This window comes from Vipera berus, assembly GCF_964194415.1.
Source record: "Vipera berus genome assembly, chromosome: 2".
NCBI classification, from domain to species: domain Eukaryota; kingdom Metazoa; phylum Chordata; class Lepidosauria; order Squamata; family Viperidae; genus Vipera; species Vipera berus.
In genome coordinates this window covers 51,830,014-51,849,856 of record NC_138203.1, presented here as the reverse complement: position 1 = coordinate 51,849,856, position 19,843 = coordinate 51,830,014, and the positions used below count along the sequence as shown (strand labels likewise).

Below are 19,843 nucleotides of genomic sequence, written 5' to 3'. Positions count from 1 at the left end.
TTTAAAGTCACTGTGGATTTCAGTAAAAAGGATGTTGGAAATAACATTTCCAAGGCCAGCTGAATACTTTGCATCCCATTTAGGTTATGTAAACTTGATAAAAGGACCAAATAAAATCTGTCAGGCCAAATGGCAACTTTATAATCAATTCCATCTTTGAAGGCCAAGGAACCAGGACTGATTTTTAAGATGCATGCGGCTGGAGTCATTCTGATTTTAGTAAACCATTTTGACAACTAACATCAAAAGCAAACCCTTGAGTATGTGAAAGTATGTTAAAGAAGAAGGCATATTTTCTTCTTTGCTTGGTGAATTTTATAGCAGTGAGTTTCTTACACTTGAGGTGCTGGGGTTTCCAAGTAGCATTAGTCCTGTTCTGTCTCTCTTTCCGCCACTTCTTCAATACCTGGCAGGGATCTGTAATTAGAAACCAAGTAATAATTTATACATATTTGCTTTCTATTGAATTGCATGAACTGTCTTATATTTTAACCTACTACATCCTCTTTCAGATCAAGACATAAATATCTTTACTGTTTATAATGAAGCAGAAGTTTATTTAAATTAATTAACACCCTATAGTGTCCTTTTTCCTCAGTATATTTTTTGATTAATAACTGCCCAGTTCTTGTAAACAGCCTTCAGGTGTGTCATAAAAGGTTTATTTTTAAGTAGGAGATTTAAGCCAAAGTGGAAAATAGATTTGAAACCAAACATTTATATGAGTCGATAGAAAAATAGTTATATTTGACAATATGGAAAACTGACATAAATCTTGCCTAAAAGCAGTACTCTACAACAGTATATACAGTATGGCTTTACTATGAGGACAGAAATATACCCATACCAATTGATTGTGAAGATGAAGAAAACTAGGCAAACACTATAAGATAACACTACCATAGGCTACATAATTACAGAGCATTCCATCAATCAGCAACCCATATTCAAATTAGACAAACTAATATAAATAAGTCAGCTTATTTAGGGTGAGTACATAGAATAACATAGGATAATAGAGTTGGAAGGGACCTCGGAGGTCTTCTAGTCCAACCTTCTGTTGGAGTAGGAGACCCTATACCATTTCAGACAAATGGTTGTCCAGTCTCTTTTTGAAACCCTCCAGTGATGGAGCACCCACAGTTTCATTGCTTCAGTTCCAGCAGCTGCCCCAAGACCCCTCCAGCCCCAAACCTCAGCGAGACTCACTTCAGAATCACCCAGGGTACAGACACATAATATACATTTGCATGCATACATTATATGGGTTTTATAGTTATATTTCCTTCAGAAAGAGAAAGGATGACTGTCCCAAAGTCATCCAGCTAGCCGTTTGGTTGAAATTTAGAATTTGAATCTCTTCAGATCTGACCCAACACATAAGAGTCTACAAAGCAGCACAAAAGCAAGTGATAAAATGTGTGCCAACTCCATCAATTAGGTATTTGCTTGTGTCATTGCAATTTAATATGAAAGGCCAGATCTTGCATCATGATCTCACAATGCATATTTTGTAATTTAGCATCATTGCGATAATGAATAGATGCTCATGATACATCTTAAAGGCTAAATTATATCCCTATGTATGTATTTTTACTTAGTTATTAGACTTAAATTGACATCTGGATGCAGAACTATAATAAGAAAAACAGGTCTCAGGAATAAATATAGGCTAGTTTCATTTAGTCTTTTTTAATCTTCCACTCGTTTTTAGAAGGCATACCACAGTAGTCTAGCAAAACACAAATACTCGCTGTTGGCAATTCACTTCACATTTTGACAGCTGAACAGTATTGGCATTGGTGAGATTCAAGATTTAATATGGTTCCAAAACTAAAGTAGTTCAACTTTGTGAAGAATTTAGGCAGGCATATACACTCTGGTGTCCTGAGCCCTGCTCTATAGATATATCCATTATTTGAGATAAAATGAGCCATGAACTTTCCTAACTTAAGATTGTGAGTCCTTATACAGAATTGCCTCTTTTATTATTCCCTATTGCTATATCACAGTGGGATACAATTCCTACCATTTTGTGTGTGTGTGTGTGTGTGTGTGTGTGTGTGTGTGTACACAAACATGTAAAATACATTAAAAAAAACGTAAGGCAACTTCATTTCAAGAAAAGAAAACAAACCCTTGCACCAAAACAAGTCTACCCTTATCAACATTCAGATGATCTAAAGAAGCCCTCAAAAACACCTAGAAGATGCCCTTTAGATATCCAGAGTTAAGGTTTTCCACGAGAGAATGCACCATCTACACCCTTTAGATGCTTAAAATTATTAAGTTATCGTAAGACATGATCTTGTTTCCAAATATTTATGTCTCCAGTTCCACTGGAAAAATTATTTTGAACTAAACCATAAGTCATGAAAATTCTTTATAAAAATAATGGCAAAGTTGAGTTGAGGAAAGAAAAAGTAGTTTAACTATCTTTTATTCCCTTCCTCCAAAACAACTATTATTTCTGCTGCACACAGTACAGTTTTTATACTTGCTTTCCGCTCCCTCCCACCACCACCCCACACATAACAGCTTCACCCAGGCAATTTATATCTCAGAAAGGATATAGAAATAAAAGGTAAACATGTCCTGCCAGGGCAACTGTCTATTCTCCAAAGCATTGCATGTGACTTCCAGTTAATAAAATTAAAAGCAAATAATTTAGTTTAGGAAAGGGAGCTAAAAGTGCATAAATAAAAGAGTTCTAAATATGCTTAATATTAACTGATTTACATGCAAGCTATATTTACACAGACAATAATTCATCTATTTCTTAGGCTGTTTGGAGTATCCAGTTTTTTCTTCTGAATCACAGCTCCCAGATTTATTTGGAAAAAGGATTAAAATTGCTTATTTCCACATCCAACTCATGAAGATATTTAAATATGCTTTTATTTTTAAATTAGCATTTTTGTGGTTTGTGTTTCTCAGTGATTAATGTGGGTGTATAATGTTATGATTAATTTAATTACTAATTAAAATCCTATTGCATATTCCAAAGGTGATGTAATAATTGATAATTGTTTTAAAGCACTTAAAATTCTCCAAATTAATCTGGTTAAAATTATATTCAAGAGTATTTCTTTTGGGGGTTTTTTAAATTATTCCTAAAGAGAATATAAGCCCCAGATCTTATTCATTATTTAAAAAGAGATGGTTTCCCCGGACTATGAATGAATGGGAGCAAGGCATGTATTACATAAGTGAAAAGAACAGAAGGTGCTGTTGAAAATAACAAATGGGAAGACTGGAGAATGGATGGAATCTGAGGGAATCAACAATGGTTTCTTGGAGAGAGAGATCATAGCCTCCCTCAGACCTGACAGAATTACCATCTCCCTCAAAGAAGCACCACCACATGTATCCATCCACATGTTGTCTCCTGAGAGGCCTTGACAGCCAGGAGAGACATGTCCCTTTATGGATCTAAAATACAGGTGGCCATTCCTGAGAACACTGCCCATTTTATCAGTAGTAGCAGAATGAAACCCTTTTGGGTTTCAAGGAGGACCATGTCCCAGTTAACTCCATCTGTGCTAAGACATTGCTACTGATCTCCTTTACAGCAGTTATAAAATTTACCTCTTATTATATGGTTACAGCATATAATCTGTACAAACCATAAATCATAAGTTCATTGTTTTGCGATTTACATAAAAAGTCAATAAAGGGTTTCCAAAAAGCCAACAGTATAATATATATTTACACTTCATTTGCCATTAGTAAATTATAGTCATGAGTGCAATATATGTTGCATAAACCATTAATCACATTAGCCAAACAGACATAAGATGATACAGATGATCATACACTCTGTGGATCATACACTCATGAGGAGTCATGAGTTGTGTAGTTTGCCTTATGGAACTTCCAAGGGGTGACAGAGACCATGTAATGATATAATATTACCAAAGAGGTGGAGTTGAAATTCTATACCTTATTTCTTTGCATTTTTCAGAGAAGGATTTTAGAATAATAGCAGGATGGGATGTCCACAAAGGTATCTTCCATTCTAACTTGAATGGAATTATAACACTTGGGGAGGAAGGGGAGGAATAAAAATCATATTGCTCAAATTTTGCCACAGATATTAGGAAGGAAATCTCAGGATCTGGGATGCTACAATACTTGCAAACCGTCTGAATTGCTATGCTCCAAATTAAGATATTTCTGATACAACATTTTTGTTGCAAGGTCAAACCAGCTAAGCAGATTTAAGTACCGTACTTCTAATTATAGCCTGATAGCATTCACATGAGGTTTGTGATCCATTCTGAAGATTTCCCAGCTATCATAAAATACTAGAAAAATGACGTTTGGGGACTGAGAAGGAATTTTTTTAAAAAAAACATGCATAGAATGTCAGTGTTTTACAAAACAAATCTCTGGGATTTTTTTTTTCATTCCAAAAACAGATTCATATAAAGAAGCTGCTGGTTTTACCTCCAAAAATAGAATAAATTGCCTCTATCAAAATTTATTTTAAAACTATAACTCCCATTTTAGTTTTCTTTAAATTTCTTCTTGATCAAAGTACAACCAATATAGTTATCAATTAAACATATGTCATTTCTAGGGCATGCCCCTGGACTCAGGTGAAATCTTTAAAATACTCAGAGTAAGTGAGAGAGTATGTGCCTACAAAGCAATGGTGGTTCCATTGTGTCTCTGTAACTGTCATCCAGATAACAACTGAGTTGTGTCTGCCTTTAACCAGTAACATTTCTAATGCGCCAACAGAGACACAGATCGATGATTATTTTATTTATTTTATTTTATTTATTTTAATTCCATTTATATCCCGCCCTTCTCCGAAAACTCAGGGCGGCTTACAAACTTAGCAGTAGCCTTCATTCTATGTATATGCCTGCTTATTAGGGCTTTCACACACACCCCAAGCGGCATTATTACAAAGTCAGCTTAATTGCCCCCAACAATCTGGGTCCTCCATTGTTCTCACAACAGGATAAACTATGCGTGGTGTTGTTTCGTTGCTTGTATGTAGGAAACACAAAGGTCAATGGAATCTCCAGCTTTCATCTAAGCAAGATTGGGGCAGAGTAGAATCATTCCTTCCCTTCAGTAACTGGGAGAAAACCTTAGGCTTGTCTCAGGAAGGCTTGCCTAACCTCTTTCCATGACAAAAAAGTGTATGCCATTGAATACTTATATATTGGGGCAGGGAAGTACTGTAAGTAGATCTTGGTAGCAAGTACATACTACCTAAAATCCCATTTATCAATAAACAGGTTATATATAGACAGAGGCTGTAAATCTTCTAAATGTGCAGAATCCACATGCATAGATGTGGTAGCATGCTCTCCCTTCAATTGTTGGGCATTCATTTCAGCACCTAGAACAAGAATAGTTTATGTAGGTTTCCCAATCTTATGGATGTTTTTAAAGTTCATTTCAAGGATTAAAATAAATGCCTATAAATTAGAGTCTTTGGATCCATCTGTCATTTATTTATTTATTTATTTATTTATTTATTTATTTATTTATTTATTTATTTATTTATTTATTTATTTATTTAATTATACCGCCCTTCTCCCATAGGACTCAGGGTGGTTCACAAGGTTATTTAAAAAAACAGATACAACAGTTACAAAACTTAAAATCAATTAAAAGAATTATATAAACCTTGCAATAAAACCCCAGTTAAAAAACAGTTAAAATCCCAATTAATATGCTCAGACCAGGCCAGAGAGCTCAAAGAGCCAGGTCTTCAGGTCCCGGCGGAATGAGCAAAGGTCAGGGGCAGTCCTAAGCTCTACAGGCAGCTGATTCCAGAGGGCCGGTGCACCCACAGAGAAAGCCCTCCCCCTGGGTATTGTCCGCCAGCAATCTTTTACCGGCAGTACCCTGAGAAGACCCTCCCTGTGGAAGCGCACAGGATGAAGGGAGCTTGATGCCGGCAGCAGGTGCTCCCTCAGATATCCCGGACCCAAGCCATTTAGGGCTTTATAGGTCATCACCAGCACCTTGAATCTCACCCGGAGGGCAACCGGAAGCCAATGCAGTTCGCGGAGCAGAGGTGTTACATGGGAGTATCTTACAATTTATAATCTGGGTGATTGAGGAATTGGGGAATAGGAATTGGCTGTTTAGTCTCATCTTCCCTTTACATATTCAGCACATATGCAGTCTTACTCTGCGAACAATAATAATGGTGTTCATCAGAAAAAGTGATCCAGAACTTAATGCCTTAGTAGTGAATTGCTGGCTTACATTTTTCTATGAGCTATTTAAAGCCCAAGCACTGAAACAGCTTCCAGGATTGTATCATTTGTTTATTTTTTCTTTGAACACAGGAGAGTGCTTTCAAAAAGACAGAGAAAAAAGGAATAAATACCTAAAATAAAATAGCTTAAGAGTATCGGTGTCATTAGCTAATCCAAAAACATAGTGATAACAAAAGCCTTGGCAAATGTTCTTCCAGCCCTTCTCCAATTCATTTATACCAAGCAATAGGCCTTTGTTCAAAAGATGGCTTCCGTTCAAACTATTTGCCAAACACAAACAACTCTCTAAGCAAGTCAACAGCCCATTTATTGATTGACACTAGATGCAAGAAAGGCATTTGAGCAATCTGCTAACAAAGCAGCAGAAATTTAATTTCTGGCTTTATTTTCTAGATACCACTCCACAGTTTTGTGGCTTTCTTTCAGAGAAGCGTGAAACAGTTCCATCCTCTGCCAGGCTTTCAAACTTTAACTCTTCTCAGATGTACTAATTCAGAATAGTTAGACAACCTGTTGCCTTTCAGTAGCCTGATATCTGTGGAGACTAACTACCTTAATACCTTCCAGGCTTCTAGTCCATCTTATCTCATTTTTAAAGGTTCATTAAAAGAGAGATATAAGTTGATCTTTAACTTGTATGGTTCAATATTATCTACCTTCAATATGTTTAGGTCCACATACCTTGGATTAACATGCTTTGAACTAACATCCCAAATTAGAAGCCACATTCTCTCGATGTCTCCAGCGGGTATTAGGTTAGGGAAGATTGGTCTACAGTTATAATAGGAGTTGGCCAGAGTTCCAATACCTTAGCTAAAGAAAATGGATCTGGACAATGAACCTAGGACTTTTGTGTGCAAAGCATATGCTTTTCATTGATTTCCATAGAGACAGATGTGGCTGTGCTGCTGTTCACGTGCGCTGGCCTTATTGAGAGCAATCCTGCTCTGCACCTCCATTTCCTTCCACTAAGAGCGAAAAAAACCAAGTCGCTGCCTCTGAAATACTTTTTATCTAAACAGAGACATGACAAGATTGGAAGCTCCGTGTGAGTGCCAATAGGGTGCTTCAGAAACAGAGAGGAATGGGGCTATTCAAAACCCATCAATTCACTGCATTTCCAAGTGTCCCTAAGTGCTCAAACTCCTTTTATCCAAATGGAGACCTTGGGAAAATGGGAAGCTCCATCGGTATTCAAATGCAATGCTTGAAAACTCAGTGATTCACTGTGTTTTCAACCACCCCATTTGCTCAGAGACAGAGCTCCCCATCTCCCCAAGGTCTCCATTTGGATAAAAGGTGTTCCAGTGGTGGCGGAAAGGTGTTGGGGCGGAGCAGGAGACAGGCACAGAATTTGTGCCAAAAATGAAAGTTTCTGGGGTCCCTGATCTCACAAAAGTTCAGGTACCCTTTCTCTGCAAAAGACGATGGGTGCCTGAACTCGTGCAATATTACAGCATCCAGGAGCTTCCATTGACTCTCCTCTCCCTCAAAGGCAGAAATCGTGGCAGAGAGGAGACAGATCTTCTCAAGGTGAGTCCAGGATGGCAGGAAGGAAGCAGGAAGCAATTGTGGAGATTGGGGGGATAGGGTGAATATTGCAGAGCCTCTGCAGTTGTTCGTAAGGGCAAACAACTGCCATGGTGCTGCAACATTCGTAATTTTGGGATTTTCTCATAAACACTAGGGGGAACTTATCGTGTAACTTCAAACGAACATTAAATGAACACTCATAACTCGGGAAATACCTGTATTGTTCAAAACTATTATTTGGTCCTAAAAGCAGCAGTACTAAATATGTATTTTTATTCGTAAATTGCTCAATCTACTATATTGTTTTGCTTTGGAAAGCTTTCTTAAGAGTGCCAGTTTGTCTCTTACTCTTCTGCACATTGACAATTTATTTGTTGATGAAATTTATATGCCGCTCATTTCAAATGTATGCGTGACTGTGCATCTTATAAATAAAAGGAAGACTATAAAAATCCTTTAAAAGATCTATGTACAAAGTTAAAAAGACAGAGAGAGCATACCATTATTGGATCCCTGTGCTGGTTGACAAAGCCAGAACTTAATGCACTTTTGGAAAGCCAGAAATGCAGCCTCAACTATGGGAGCAAGATGTTCCCAAGGCAGGGGCAACAGCAGTAAATGTTCTTTCAGAATTAACACTGCTGCCAGGGCTTGAAACATCAGATGGCAACAGTAATCCTGCCCTGGTTGCATGTCTATCTGGCAAAGAGAATGAGAAGAAAGATAGTGTTCTGTACCAGCCTGCTACCGGCCCTGCAGATAAGGCAGGGACATCCCCTTTTACAAGAAGGCAAGAGGCTGGAACTAAGCCTGCCAAATTTATTAACATAAAAACATAAACAGAGCAAAGAGAGCAAACACGAACCATGAAACAGGAACTATTCAAACGGTTGCCTTCAGCAAACCAGCCCTCCCACACATGCCCCTTTTATACAGTTCAGGGCATGGCTTCTCTCTGCCTCCTTCCGAGGTGCCCCATTGCCTTCCTCTGTTTACTCCTGATTGACTGCCTCCTGCATCGGGCGTCCTTGAACAGGGCAGCTGTGGGTCATCTTCATCCACGCTGTGAGGCTCACACAGCTGGGTCTGCGTCGTGACCAGGTGGGAGGGGCCTGGCTGAGGGCTCTCATCAGCAAGCTCTCCAACCCCCTCAGCAACCTCTCCAACACCCCCCTCCTCCTCCTCCTCTGAATCGTCCGACCCAACTGCCGAACCCACAGGCTGACCCTGAATCACAACAGATAGGCCTAGTTGGGTCAATGTGGCAGAAAGTTCTTGTACCCTCTATTTGGCTGCTGGGGAACTGCTGGCCTCAATTCAGTATTGCAGAATCGCATTGGACTGGCTAGGACTATCCCAATGCATTCTACCTCAACCTTCTTTTCTATCTTTTTTTTCATACCTGAGACAAGCAAAAAGAAGAAATTATCACCTGCCAATTCAACCTGGTACCTATTAAAATAAAATTATAGGTTCTACAACAAACGTTTCATATTTTTATATAACAATGCAGATCCATAAAACAATATTCTCCCTTTTGGGAATCTTCTGAATGTTTGCATTTCTTGGCCCTGAACATTATCATAAATCTGTGGGTCTTACTGATCTATCCAGGGAGTCTGAGTGGAGAAATAACACTGATCATTCAACATGTTCTGAGCCCATGTGAAAAAGTTATTCCCCATCCCAGTTCGAACAATTCATTTAAATGGAGAACAAGGCCAGTTGTGTCAACACATCATTCAGTAAGCTAATTTGGGTGAGACCTGTTTTATATAATTCTCACAAACTTTAGCTCCTGTCATAATAAATAAATTCTCACCCTACAGATTTCTTGAGGTGTTTCATACACTGCTCCCAAGAAATGTCTGTAAAAAAGTTCTGAAGCTCTGGGCTTCCCCCAATCCACAGTCACAGTCCGATATAGATTCTTCAAAGAGAGAATATTTGGGACAATGTGAACCTTCTCAAGAGCAGCTATGCTGTAAAACGAATCATAATAAAAAAAGACCAGAACTTGGTACAAAATCATCCAGGAAATAATAAAAGATTCCAGAAGAACTTCCAGGAATCTGTAGCACTCCCTTACTTTAGCTTGAAGTCTGTGTACATGAGAGAGGGTAAAATGAGATAGATATTGGAGAGGAGCTAAACAGTTATTCTCCCAAAGAAGAACAGCGATGTTCAGCTTAGTTTGTCAGAAAAGCACCAGGATGACACACCAGATTTTTGGAGGAGCATTCCTAGGACAAACCAAAGAAAAAAAATTTCCAACCACATGACTGTCACAAGGTTTAGTGAAAAACAGACAGTGTATAATAAGGTTCTAATACCAGTTGTCAAACATGAAAGTGGCATGTCATGCCTTGAGGGTGCTTTGCTGCCTCAGGACTTCGAATGACCTGAAATCATTGAAAGAAGCATGGATTCTGCTTTGTATCAGAAAATTGTACAGGAAATATCAGTCCATTTGACCCGAAACCAAAGGAAAAATGGATCATATAGCAAGACAAAGGTCTCAACCCATACATACATATCTGTAAGAGAATAAGGACAATACAGGTTTTTGGAATGGTCGACAACATTCAGATCTAAGGCCCAAAGAATGTTGTGACAGGACCTGAAGCAAGGTGCAAGACCAGCATTTCTATGCAGTTATATGAGAGACTAATCACAGTTGTGGGAAAAGCTTGCTTGTAATGATTACTCTTACAAGTTACTAAACCTAATTTTTTTTTCACTTAGGCATGTTGGATTTGTTTACATTGTTTACGAAGTGCAGGAAATGATAGCAGGACTTTTATCTTTAGTATTATTTAATCCCTCAGATTTCCCTTATAGGGCCTACAGGAAGTTCTGATGGCATTTAATAGTAAAGATATACAAAAAAATTCAGACAATGTGAAAGAGGGTAAATATTTTTTCCTAGAACTGTATGCAGAAATCCAGCATCCAGAAACTATATTTTGTACATTTGCTAAAGCTACCAGAAAGCACTAGGACTTAGACAAGAAAGTTACAAGAGCACTTTCTTATTTTTATACCCTTAGAGGAATGCTATACTCTGAAAAGAACTAATGAAACTGGGATGAACTACAATTATTTAGTAATCTGCAATGAACCATATTCGCATATTCAAATCTAAATCTAATAAATGCCAGCTGCCATGAGCTCTCCCAAAATAAACAGATGCCTTCATCTCTCCCAGAATAAACAGCTGACCATATTTTATTTCATCTCAGCCATATCAGAAGGGTCTTATAATGTCTAAAAAGCTTTAACATTCTTTTCAATTTAACTAAAATACCCAATTTCATTTCCTGTTTGTCTGTAATAAGACTTAAATCTGTTTTAAATTTACAGTATAGAAAATCCTAGATGGGGAAGGAAGGGAAGTGTGAAAAATTCCCTATTAATATGGCATTTCCCTGTCACAAAGTAATTTCAGGCAAATAGTGTGATGGAGCCCAGTCCTGTTATCAGTGGAATGCTAAAACCTTTATTGAGTGTATTTCAGAAATGAAATTACAGTGCCTACAGGGATATGTTTCTAACACAATAAAACCTGTCACTTTATGAATGAATATTCTTCATTATAAACAAAAGGAGCAATGCAATTAGTATAGAGTAACTCAGTTGCTGAATTGACCGACATCCTGAGAGATTCCCTGCCATGTCTGGAGTTGTAAAGAAAGTGGATGAGAGATACTTCCCAACCAACTACAGCAGGCATCATTCCAACTTGGGAAGCTAAAAATAACTGCCATACTCTTTTCATGTGTAGTTTCTGGTCAGAACTTGTAATCACTGAAATGTTATACACTTAATTAGTGGCTTCCTCCTCACCCCTTCCAGAAATCCCATTGTATTTCACTTACCGAACTTTGCTCCCATTTCTAAGGAAGCCAGCATTTGCAACGACTGGAAGAAAGGTGACTGTCTTGTCGTCTTCTCCATATTAAATTCAACAACAAGGAGATGATGACATATCCCTGCTGTGGAAGCCACACTATGGCCACTTTATCCAGTCAGTGTGGTTGTTGTTGGAGTACTGCAACTGTGAAGACAAAAGGTTACCCTTAGTAAATGATGTGATCACAAAAATAATAGGCACATCTGGTACCATTTTGTTGACATGTATGTAAAATATATAAGGTAATAAAAATATTTTGAATAGACTGAAGCAAAGCAAATCAAACATCACTGATAGTAATAAATAGTTATTTATGCCGCTGGTGTGCCCATTTTGTAAAGGTAACTATTTTTCTCCCACTAAGGCTTAAAATCATTTATTGTAGTGCTTAAGGCATCAGGCTAGTAACCAGGAGATTATGAGTTTTAGTCCCATTTTAGGAACAAAGCCAGCTGCATAAGCCTGAGCCAGTCACTCTATCTTAGCCCTAGGATGCTGGCAAGAAAAAAATCACTTCCAAAATTTTGCCAACAAAACTGCAGGGACTAGTCCACATAGTCACCAAGACTCAACAGTGACTTGAAGGGGCCAAAAGAAAAAAGACAGGAAAACTCCTTGGCAAAACACTAGCCCATATTTGCCTTTTGGGGAGATAAGTAGAGTTTCACCATCAAGATGCAAATGGCAACTTTTTCTAATCCAGTGCTTTTACCCAGAAGTGTTTTGGTTGCCGTGGCTGGGAATTATAAGAGTTTAAGTTGGATTCATTTGGAAGGTTACACTGCAAAAATGGCACTACAAGAATGATCCCATTTATATTAGTCATCTGTCCTATAATTTGACAAAGACAAGCTTGTTTGTTTCCATTCACCAATGCCTGACCCTAAACTAGTCTTCTATTTGGCTTTTCTACTATGATCTACCCTTCTCTAAAATCTGTTGTTAGAAAACCTACACATCAAGGGTTTTATTGGTATCTTGCCATTTCTATTCATGAGTTCAGAAACAAGTCTGTAATGAGTTTGAACAGTCCTTGCCTCTCATTGTGGTCTGCTTTTTTTAAGATCCTTTTTGTCAAGTCCGTAGACATTGTAAAGCTCTTTTTGTTTCAACTACTTTAATAACTTAATAACTTCACTAGTGAGAAATGTCAAGCACCGTGACATATTTAATATTTTTGAACATGGTGAAGCTAATGACATATTTAATATTTTTGAACATGGTGAAGCTAATGATATTTTATAGTATGAACAAAATCATACTATATTCAGTTAGATCATATAGTTGATTTGTACTATATGCCAGCTGTTTCCTTAGGATCATTGATCTGAGATTACTTGGTGACTTTTCATCAGCAATGAACCCTTCAGAATTGCCTCTTTGAATTGGATCTTGGAGCATTGTTTGTTTTTTTTCATTGGATCCAGCCTTTCTTATTGGGTCATATTTAGAAAGTGATTCCGGGGTACAGCTGTTTTTAACCTATGAGATTAATCGAAGGAATGGATCAAACTTAAAACTGTAGAATTTGCACGGTCCAATTAGGCCATCAATTCAAACTCTTTATCCATTCCAAAAATCCAAATTAAGACATTGCAGATATATGTTTGTCTGATATCTACTTGAATGCAACCAGTGCAGTTGGGAACATTAAAAAATGGGAAGGGACAGGGAGCAGAATGGAGCATATGGAATTCTGCACTCCATTTTCTTTCAGCTTCACTTACGGTGGCCCTACTTGGTAAAATGAATAAACAGCCCATTGATAATGAGTTCACCATGTTTTATAGATGTAAAAGTAATACACTAAAGAGAATCCCATTGTATTAAAAATCTATAACAATATTCCAGAACTGCCTCCTTGGATCTTTCAATACAACAACATTAGTTTTTTACTATTATTATTATTATTATTATTATTATTATTATTATTATTATTATTATTATTATTATTATTATCATCATCATCATCATCATCATCATCATCATCATCATCATCAAATTAAAATATGTGTATTGGAAGCAGATAGAAATATTTTTCTCCACCAAGGAGAAATACAAGACAAAGATCTTTTTTCATCACATGCATGCTTAATGTGATGGGATTTATTCAGTATATGAGGTGATGAATTTAAATGAGGATTAGACCCATTCATAAAAGTTCCCAGGAGTGTCTGTTATTTCCCCATAAGAGGTGGTTTGCCTCTGACAAGGCTGTCTTGTAGGTGTGACTCATGGACTTAGAAGAGCTCTCCCCAAGGAGACATCTTTGGTCCTGTTGGCCCCATATTTAGGAGACACACAAAAACATGTTTCTATCACTAAACTTTTGACTTAATTATTGCACTGATACTGCTTCTGCATTAGATTTTAAATGTATAGATTTTACTGTTGTGCTTTACATTATGTGTATTTCTTGTTTAACTTTGTTGAGTTAAAAATGCAGGATATACATTTAAGAAAAAGAAAATCGACACTTAGTAGTGATACCTGAATGTTAGAAAGTTAGAGAAGTTTATTCTTCAGGTTTATTCTTAGCTAATTAGTCCTTATATGAAATATCAAATTTCTTATTGCAGCATACTAATCTCCACAGAGAACTAATGTTAAAATTGGTCTTTAAAAAAACATTTCAGCTTCTAAAATCATAAAATTTACATTGTATGTAGATATACCATGCGTCTTTCATGACACTTATAAAAAGGAACAACAGTTCAATTTCATAATGAGTAATGAAACACCAGATTCATTAAAATATTATTCTAATTATGTAAAAAAAATCTGGGCTTTCTATAAAGTTTTGTCATCCAGGATAATCACCTTCATTGTTGTTCTGCTGCAATTTTTTTACCTGTAATTATAACAGTGTAGATTTTTACTACATATATTCAAATGATCTGCAAAATATGATGACATTGTTAAGCAAATGTTCATCACAATATAGTTCTAGTATCACAGAGATGAAACTGATCTCACAGATCATCTAGTCATAACTCTCTGTTCAGTGCAGATCTCCTAAAACATTTTGGATACATGAATTTCCATCCTATCCAGAAGAGCTCATGTTTGGTTCCTGGCCAATTAATGGAAAGTAGAGGGACAACATACTGGCAAAATCCAGAGTCACTACAGACATTAAAGTACCATTTGAGGAATTTTCTACCAAATGTGATATACGGTAATCCAAACCAATTTTTCTGCCAGAGTACCAGAGCGGCATCTAGTATATTGTTGTAGTGATGTTAAAGTGAATCATTCTATTTGAGCATGTACTTTTCTGCTTACCATTTTGTGATATCTGTTGCAGGAGTGATCCGTGAGAGTTATCTCAAAGGGCATGATCAGTTGGTGCCTGTCACTCTCCTGGCTATAGCAGTCATTCTTGCCTTTGTCATGGGAGCTGTCTTCTCGGGGATCATAGTGTACTGCATCTGTGACCATCGGCGTCGAGATGTGACCATTGTGCAGAGGAAGGAGAAGGAGCTGGTCCAATCTCGTCGAGGCTCAATGAACAGTGTCACCAAGCTCAGCGGTCTCTTTGGAGACACTCAGTCCAAAGAGCCAAAGCCTGAAGCCATTCTCACCCCTCTCATGCACAATGGTAAGCTTGCTACTCCGGGAAGCACGGCCAAGATGCTCATCAAAGCTGACCAACATCATCTGGATTTGGCTGCTCTACCTACTCCAGAGTCCACCCCGACACTTCAGCAGAAGAGGAAGCCAAGCCGTGGTAGCAGAGACTGGGAAAGAAACCAGAATCTCATCAATGCCTGCACAAAAGATATTCCCCCTATGGCATCACCTGTGATTCCTACAGACCTTCCTCTCAGGGCTTCCCCCAGTCACATCCCAAGCGTTGTAGTCCTGCCTATTTCTCAGCAAAGCTATCAGCATGAATATGTTGATCAGCCTAAAATGAGTGATGTGGCACAGATGGCCATGGAGGACCAAAATGCTACTCTTGAGTACAAAACCATAAAAGAGCATCTCAGTGGCAAAAGCCCAAACCATGGGGTGAACCTTGTGGAAAACTTGGATAGCATGCCACCAAAAGTCCCCCAGAGGGAAGCTTCTCTTGGTCCCCCTGGGTCCTCTCTTGCTCAGAGCAGTCTGGGAAAGCGACTGGAGATGCATTCTTCTGCTTATAATGTGGACTACAAGAGAAACTACCCCACGAACTCGCTTACGAGAAATCACCAAACATCAACACTCAAAAGAAATAACACTAATTCTTCTAATTCCTCCCACCTTTCAAGAAATCAGAGTTTTGGCAGGGGAGACAACCCTCCTCCTGCCCCACAAAGAGTGGACTCCATACAAGTCCATGCTACTCAGGGTCAGACTGTGACTGTTTCTAGGCAGCCCAGTCTCACCACATACAACTCGCTGACAAGATCAGGGTTGAAACGCACACCATCGTTAAAACCAGATGTACCCCCCAAGCCCTCCTTTTCCCCTCTTTCAGCATCCATGAAGCCTAATGATGCGTGTACATAATCACCGTGGGGTGGGGGGGACAGCTGTGGACCATGGAATATCCTTAGAAACCAGGATTCAGCAATGGCAATGCTAGTTTCAACTGACCAAGAAACTGCAAAGCTGAAGGACATTCTGCTCTGGGGAAAAGTGGAATATTTTTAAGGAATCGGGCCATACAGTCTATGGTTTGCAACTGTAGGACCCACCCCCACAATACAACAGCTCTTCACTCAAAAGACTAACTGCAAACATTGAGCCAAAAGCACACACACGAAAGATGACTGTGATCCTTCACTTTTAACTGCACAGAACATCCTAGAACTGGGAAATGAGTGCTTTGAAAGCAAAAATGCCCTGAGAAAGGAACAACTCACAAAAAAGACAAAAGGAACTCATTGTTTAAGCTAACTCTTACTGAACCATGACAGACTCTTACTATATGCAGGTACTGTGAAAGCCCATCAGTGTTACAGCCTTTTGATTATAGCAGATTTGCCATGTTGGGCAAGAACAACTCTGTCATAGGTTATTGCTACTCTTCTCTCTTAATGAATAACATGTGACTGTTAACGCAAGTAACTATGATTATTTATTGTTCATCTTTTTTGTCTTTTTTTAAATCCTAAGGAAATCACTTATGCTTACCATCATATGAGCAACTCTTTCCAGAAGGAAAAACAAAATACATTGAAAATTATGCCTATTTAACGAGAAACCCCATTAACTAGAGTAATTAAAACTCTTTTTATTTTTCCAATAAATTCACTGAGTTAAATAAGTTGGTGATGGAATTCTGAACTTTTGTGTTTGAACTCTCTGATCTTTAATGGAAAGCAAACTAGAAGAAAATGCTTACTTCAGTGTCAGTCCATTCTGCAGGCTGGCTTCCAGCTTTTAAAGTCAGGTTGCAGACCAAGGAAGAAACCTCCCACTATGTCATTTTTCCCTAAAGTTCTTTTCTTCCTAAAATACTAATGTCTTACAAAATAAACTCTTTGAACACTTCCATGCCCCACTGCCATGAACACAGATTTTGTCAGTAGTTGATCCTTTCTGTGAAGGCACCCACTCGATCTCTGCCATCTCATTTCATCCTTGCATGTGAGATGGCAAACCGACAAACAAAAATGCACAGTGCGTTTTTCATCCGCACGCTAATTTCCCCCCAGGCATAGTGTTCAGTTCTATCACTCTTGAGTTTGTTTTGATGAGAATACATCTTTTTTTCCCCACATGTAAATTTGTGCCTTACACCTTGAGTTGTGTATATTTGTGAACTGTAGTATGTACAATCGTTTCCCCTCTCCTTCAAATACATCAGATATTTATTTATCTCTACCCTTTCTTATTCCCCTAGAATAAGAATCTACCAAATTTGGCAACTTTAAGACTTGGACTTCAACTCCCAGAATTCCTCAGCTGGCCGTGCTGGGAGTTAAAATCCATAAGTCTTAAAGTTGCCAAGTATAATGTAGAGCAGACATGTCAAACACAAGGCCCGGGGGCCAGATGCAGCCCGCGAAGTGGTTTCATGTGGCCCGCGAAGCCATCCTGGAAACAGTGAGGGAACGGCCCCCACTGCCTTGGCCCTGGCCCAGAGACCCTCCTTCTGCCAGAGACCCTCAGATTTGTCCCACTCTTGCCCAGGCCCCCATAGGCACCCTTGATGCGAACGATGTAGAGCTGGCCACGCCCACCCAGTAGGCCATACTCACTCTAGCCACGCCCACCCAGTAGGCCACCCACACCCTGGTCACACCCACCCGGCCCCTTGAGGGCAACTGCAATGCTGATGCGGCCCTCAATGAAATTGAGTTTGACACCCCTGATGTAGAGAGTCCTGCCCTAAAGAACTGGAGGATCGACAGTTTCACATTTTGGTTTGCAGAATTAACAGCCCTCTGATCCACAAGATGGCAAGGCTTGGTGACAATATCTGTTGCTTTGATGTAAATCCTAATCATGCTCATTTGGGCCTTCACATTACTTTTGTGCTATCCTGGCAGTTTAGATACTGTTTGGTGACAGCATATCCATCTACCTGGATATTTTGGTATCACTTCTATATGGAAACCTGTCCTTTCTCATTGCCAGTAATGTGATGTATCACCAAAGTCAAGCACTGTGTGCTGTTGACATTCTGGTGCAAAACAATCCAGGCCTAAAATTGTATAGCCTATAGAATAAAATGGAAATAAACATAAAGCAGGCTGGTTCCTGCTGGTTCTCAGTGGAAAAGCAAACCCAGTTAATTGTTGCAACCTACTGTTTGTTGTAAAAGAGAAATCCAGCTTTCATTTGTATGGGTGAGTGGGGAAAACAGGCAGAGCATGTGCAGGAATCTGTAGTTTGACAAAGTCTGGGTTGCTTGTGCTTAGCTTTTCTAATGTAAATTGTCATTACAGCTATGTCAGCCTACTGCGGCAAAAAGAAAGAGAGAGAAATTGATGTGCATGTTTGATATTGTCTGGACAGAATGTTTGGGAAGGAGGAGCGAGGCTTTAGAAGAGAAGATGTTTCTATACTCCAGTGGGGCTGGTTTCATTGCCTCTGAGAGGAAAGCATTCACAAATGGTTTCCCTGGAGGGGAAAAATCTTCAGGCTGGGAGCAGCATATTTAGGAAAATCATTAGGAAAATCAGGATGATCCAAACCAAAGGGACCTGCCTCTGCTCTCCTTTTGTCTCTGCCTCTTTGTATGTTCTTGGTGGGCTGGGTAGTGTAAAGTCAAAGCAAGCTTCTTTCTGGGATTTTTTTTCCCCCTTAACCACCACACCCAGCCTCTTTTTAAACTATGAGGGAGCCATATGAAAAGTTAAGCAAACTTTTGTTTTTCCTCCTTGAAGCTCAGTCCCTAAACTCTGAAGGGCACTGTGCCCCCTGCCACTTCCTAGCCAAGCAGTATGTCATAATGGAGAAATGAATAATTGTTGCAGTTTTGTTCAGGGATCTGCCTTTATAATATACATCACACCAATGACGGGGTTCACCTTGAGATGCCCATTTTTTTACTCTTGTTTTGTTTTCTGTTTAGACTCTTTCATGTCTTTCCTCCTCCTCCTCGCCCCATTTTTACCCCTTTGTGTGTAAAGGTTCTTAGACCTATGTGTGCCTTTTCTTTCCACCTTTGGTATACTCTGGTAGATGCAGCCATGTCAGACACTCTCTTTTGTTGTAAAGTTGTAAAAAAAAATACTGTGTTGTCACCAACTTCCCTACATCTCCACAAATTCCTAACATCATCAGATTCACAGTTTAATGTACGTTGTAAACAAAATGAAGAAAAAGGAAGAAGAAAGGGGGGTGGGGAAAGAGTTGAAGTGTTTTACAAAATAAATAAAATGGGAAGGGAGAAAAATGACTCTTGATGACAAAATAATAAAACCAGACTGTTCTACTTTATATTTGGTTTCCTGGCTCTTATTTACTTGTAAAAAAAGATATAAATTAACATACCCTGCAGAATTTTTCAAAATAAACAAAATTAGGTTTAAATAATAATAGTGATTGGGTCTCTTTTTTAAAAAAGCAGAGGAAACATAGCCAAAAGGAGATAAAATTGCAATCCTCCTATTTTAAGTGTTTATAATTCGTCCTGGTGGAGAGCAGCAGTGCCCTAGGGAGGTTTAGCAGAGGTAACTAATGATGTCACTAAATCAGTCTTTCT

At 38.7% G+C, this 19,843-nt stretch overlaps 1 protein-coding gene across 1 annotated transcript in view; it reads left to right on the top strand.

The window, feature by feature from the left end:
• The window catches only part of SEMA6A (semaphorin 6A), a 167,253-nt gene extending 149,853 nt beyond the window's left edge, over positions 1–17,400 (top strand). The window contains exon 20 of the mRNA XM_081321924.1: positions 15,005–17,400. Coding sequence (XP_081178050.1) covers positions 15,005–16,194 — 1,190 coding nt within the window. The 3' untranslated portion in view covers positions 16,195–17,400. The remainder of the gene's footprint in view (positions 1–15,004) is intronic.
• Positions 17,401–19,843: the final 2,443 nt, after the last annotated feature.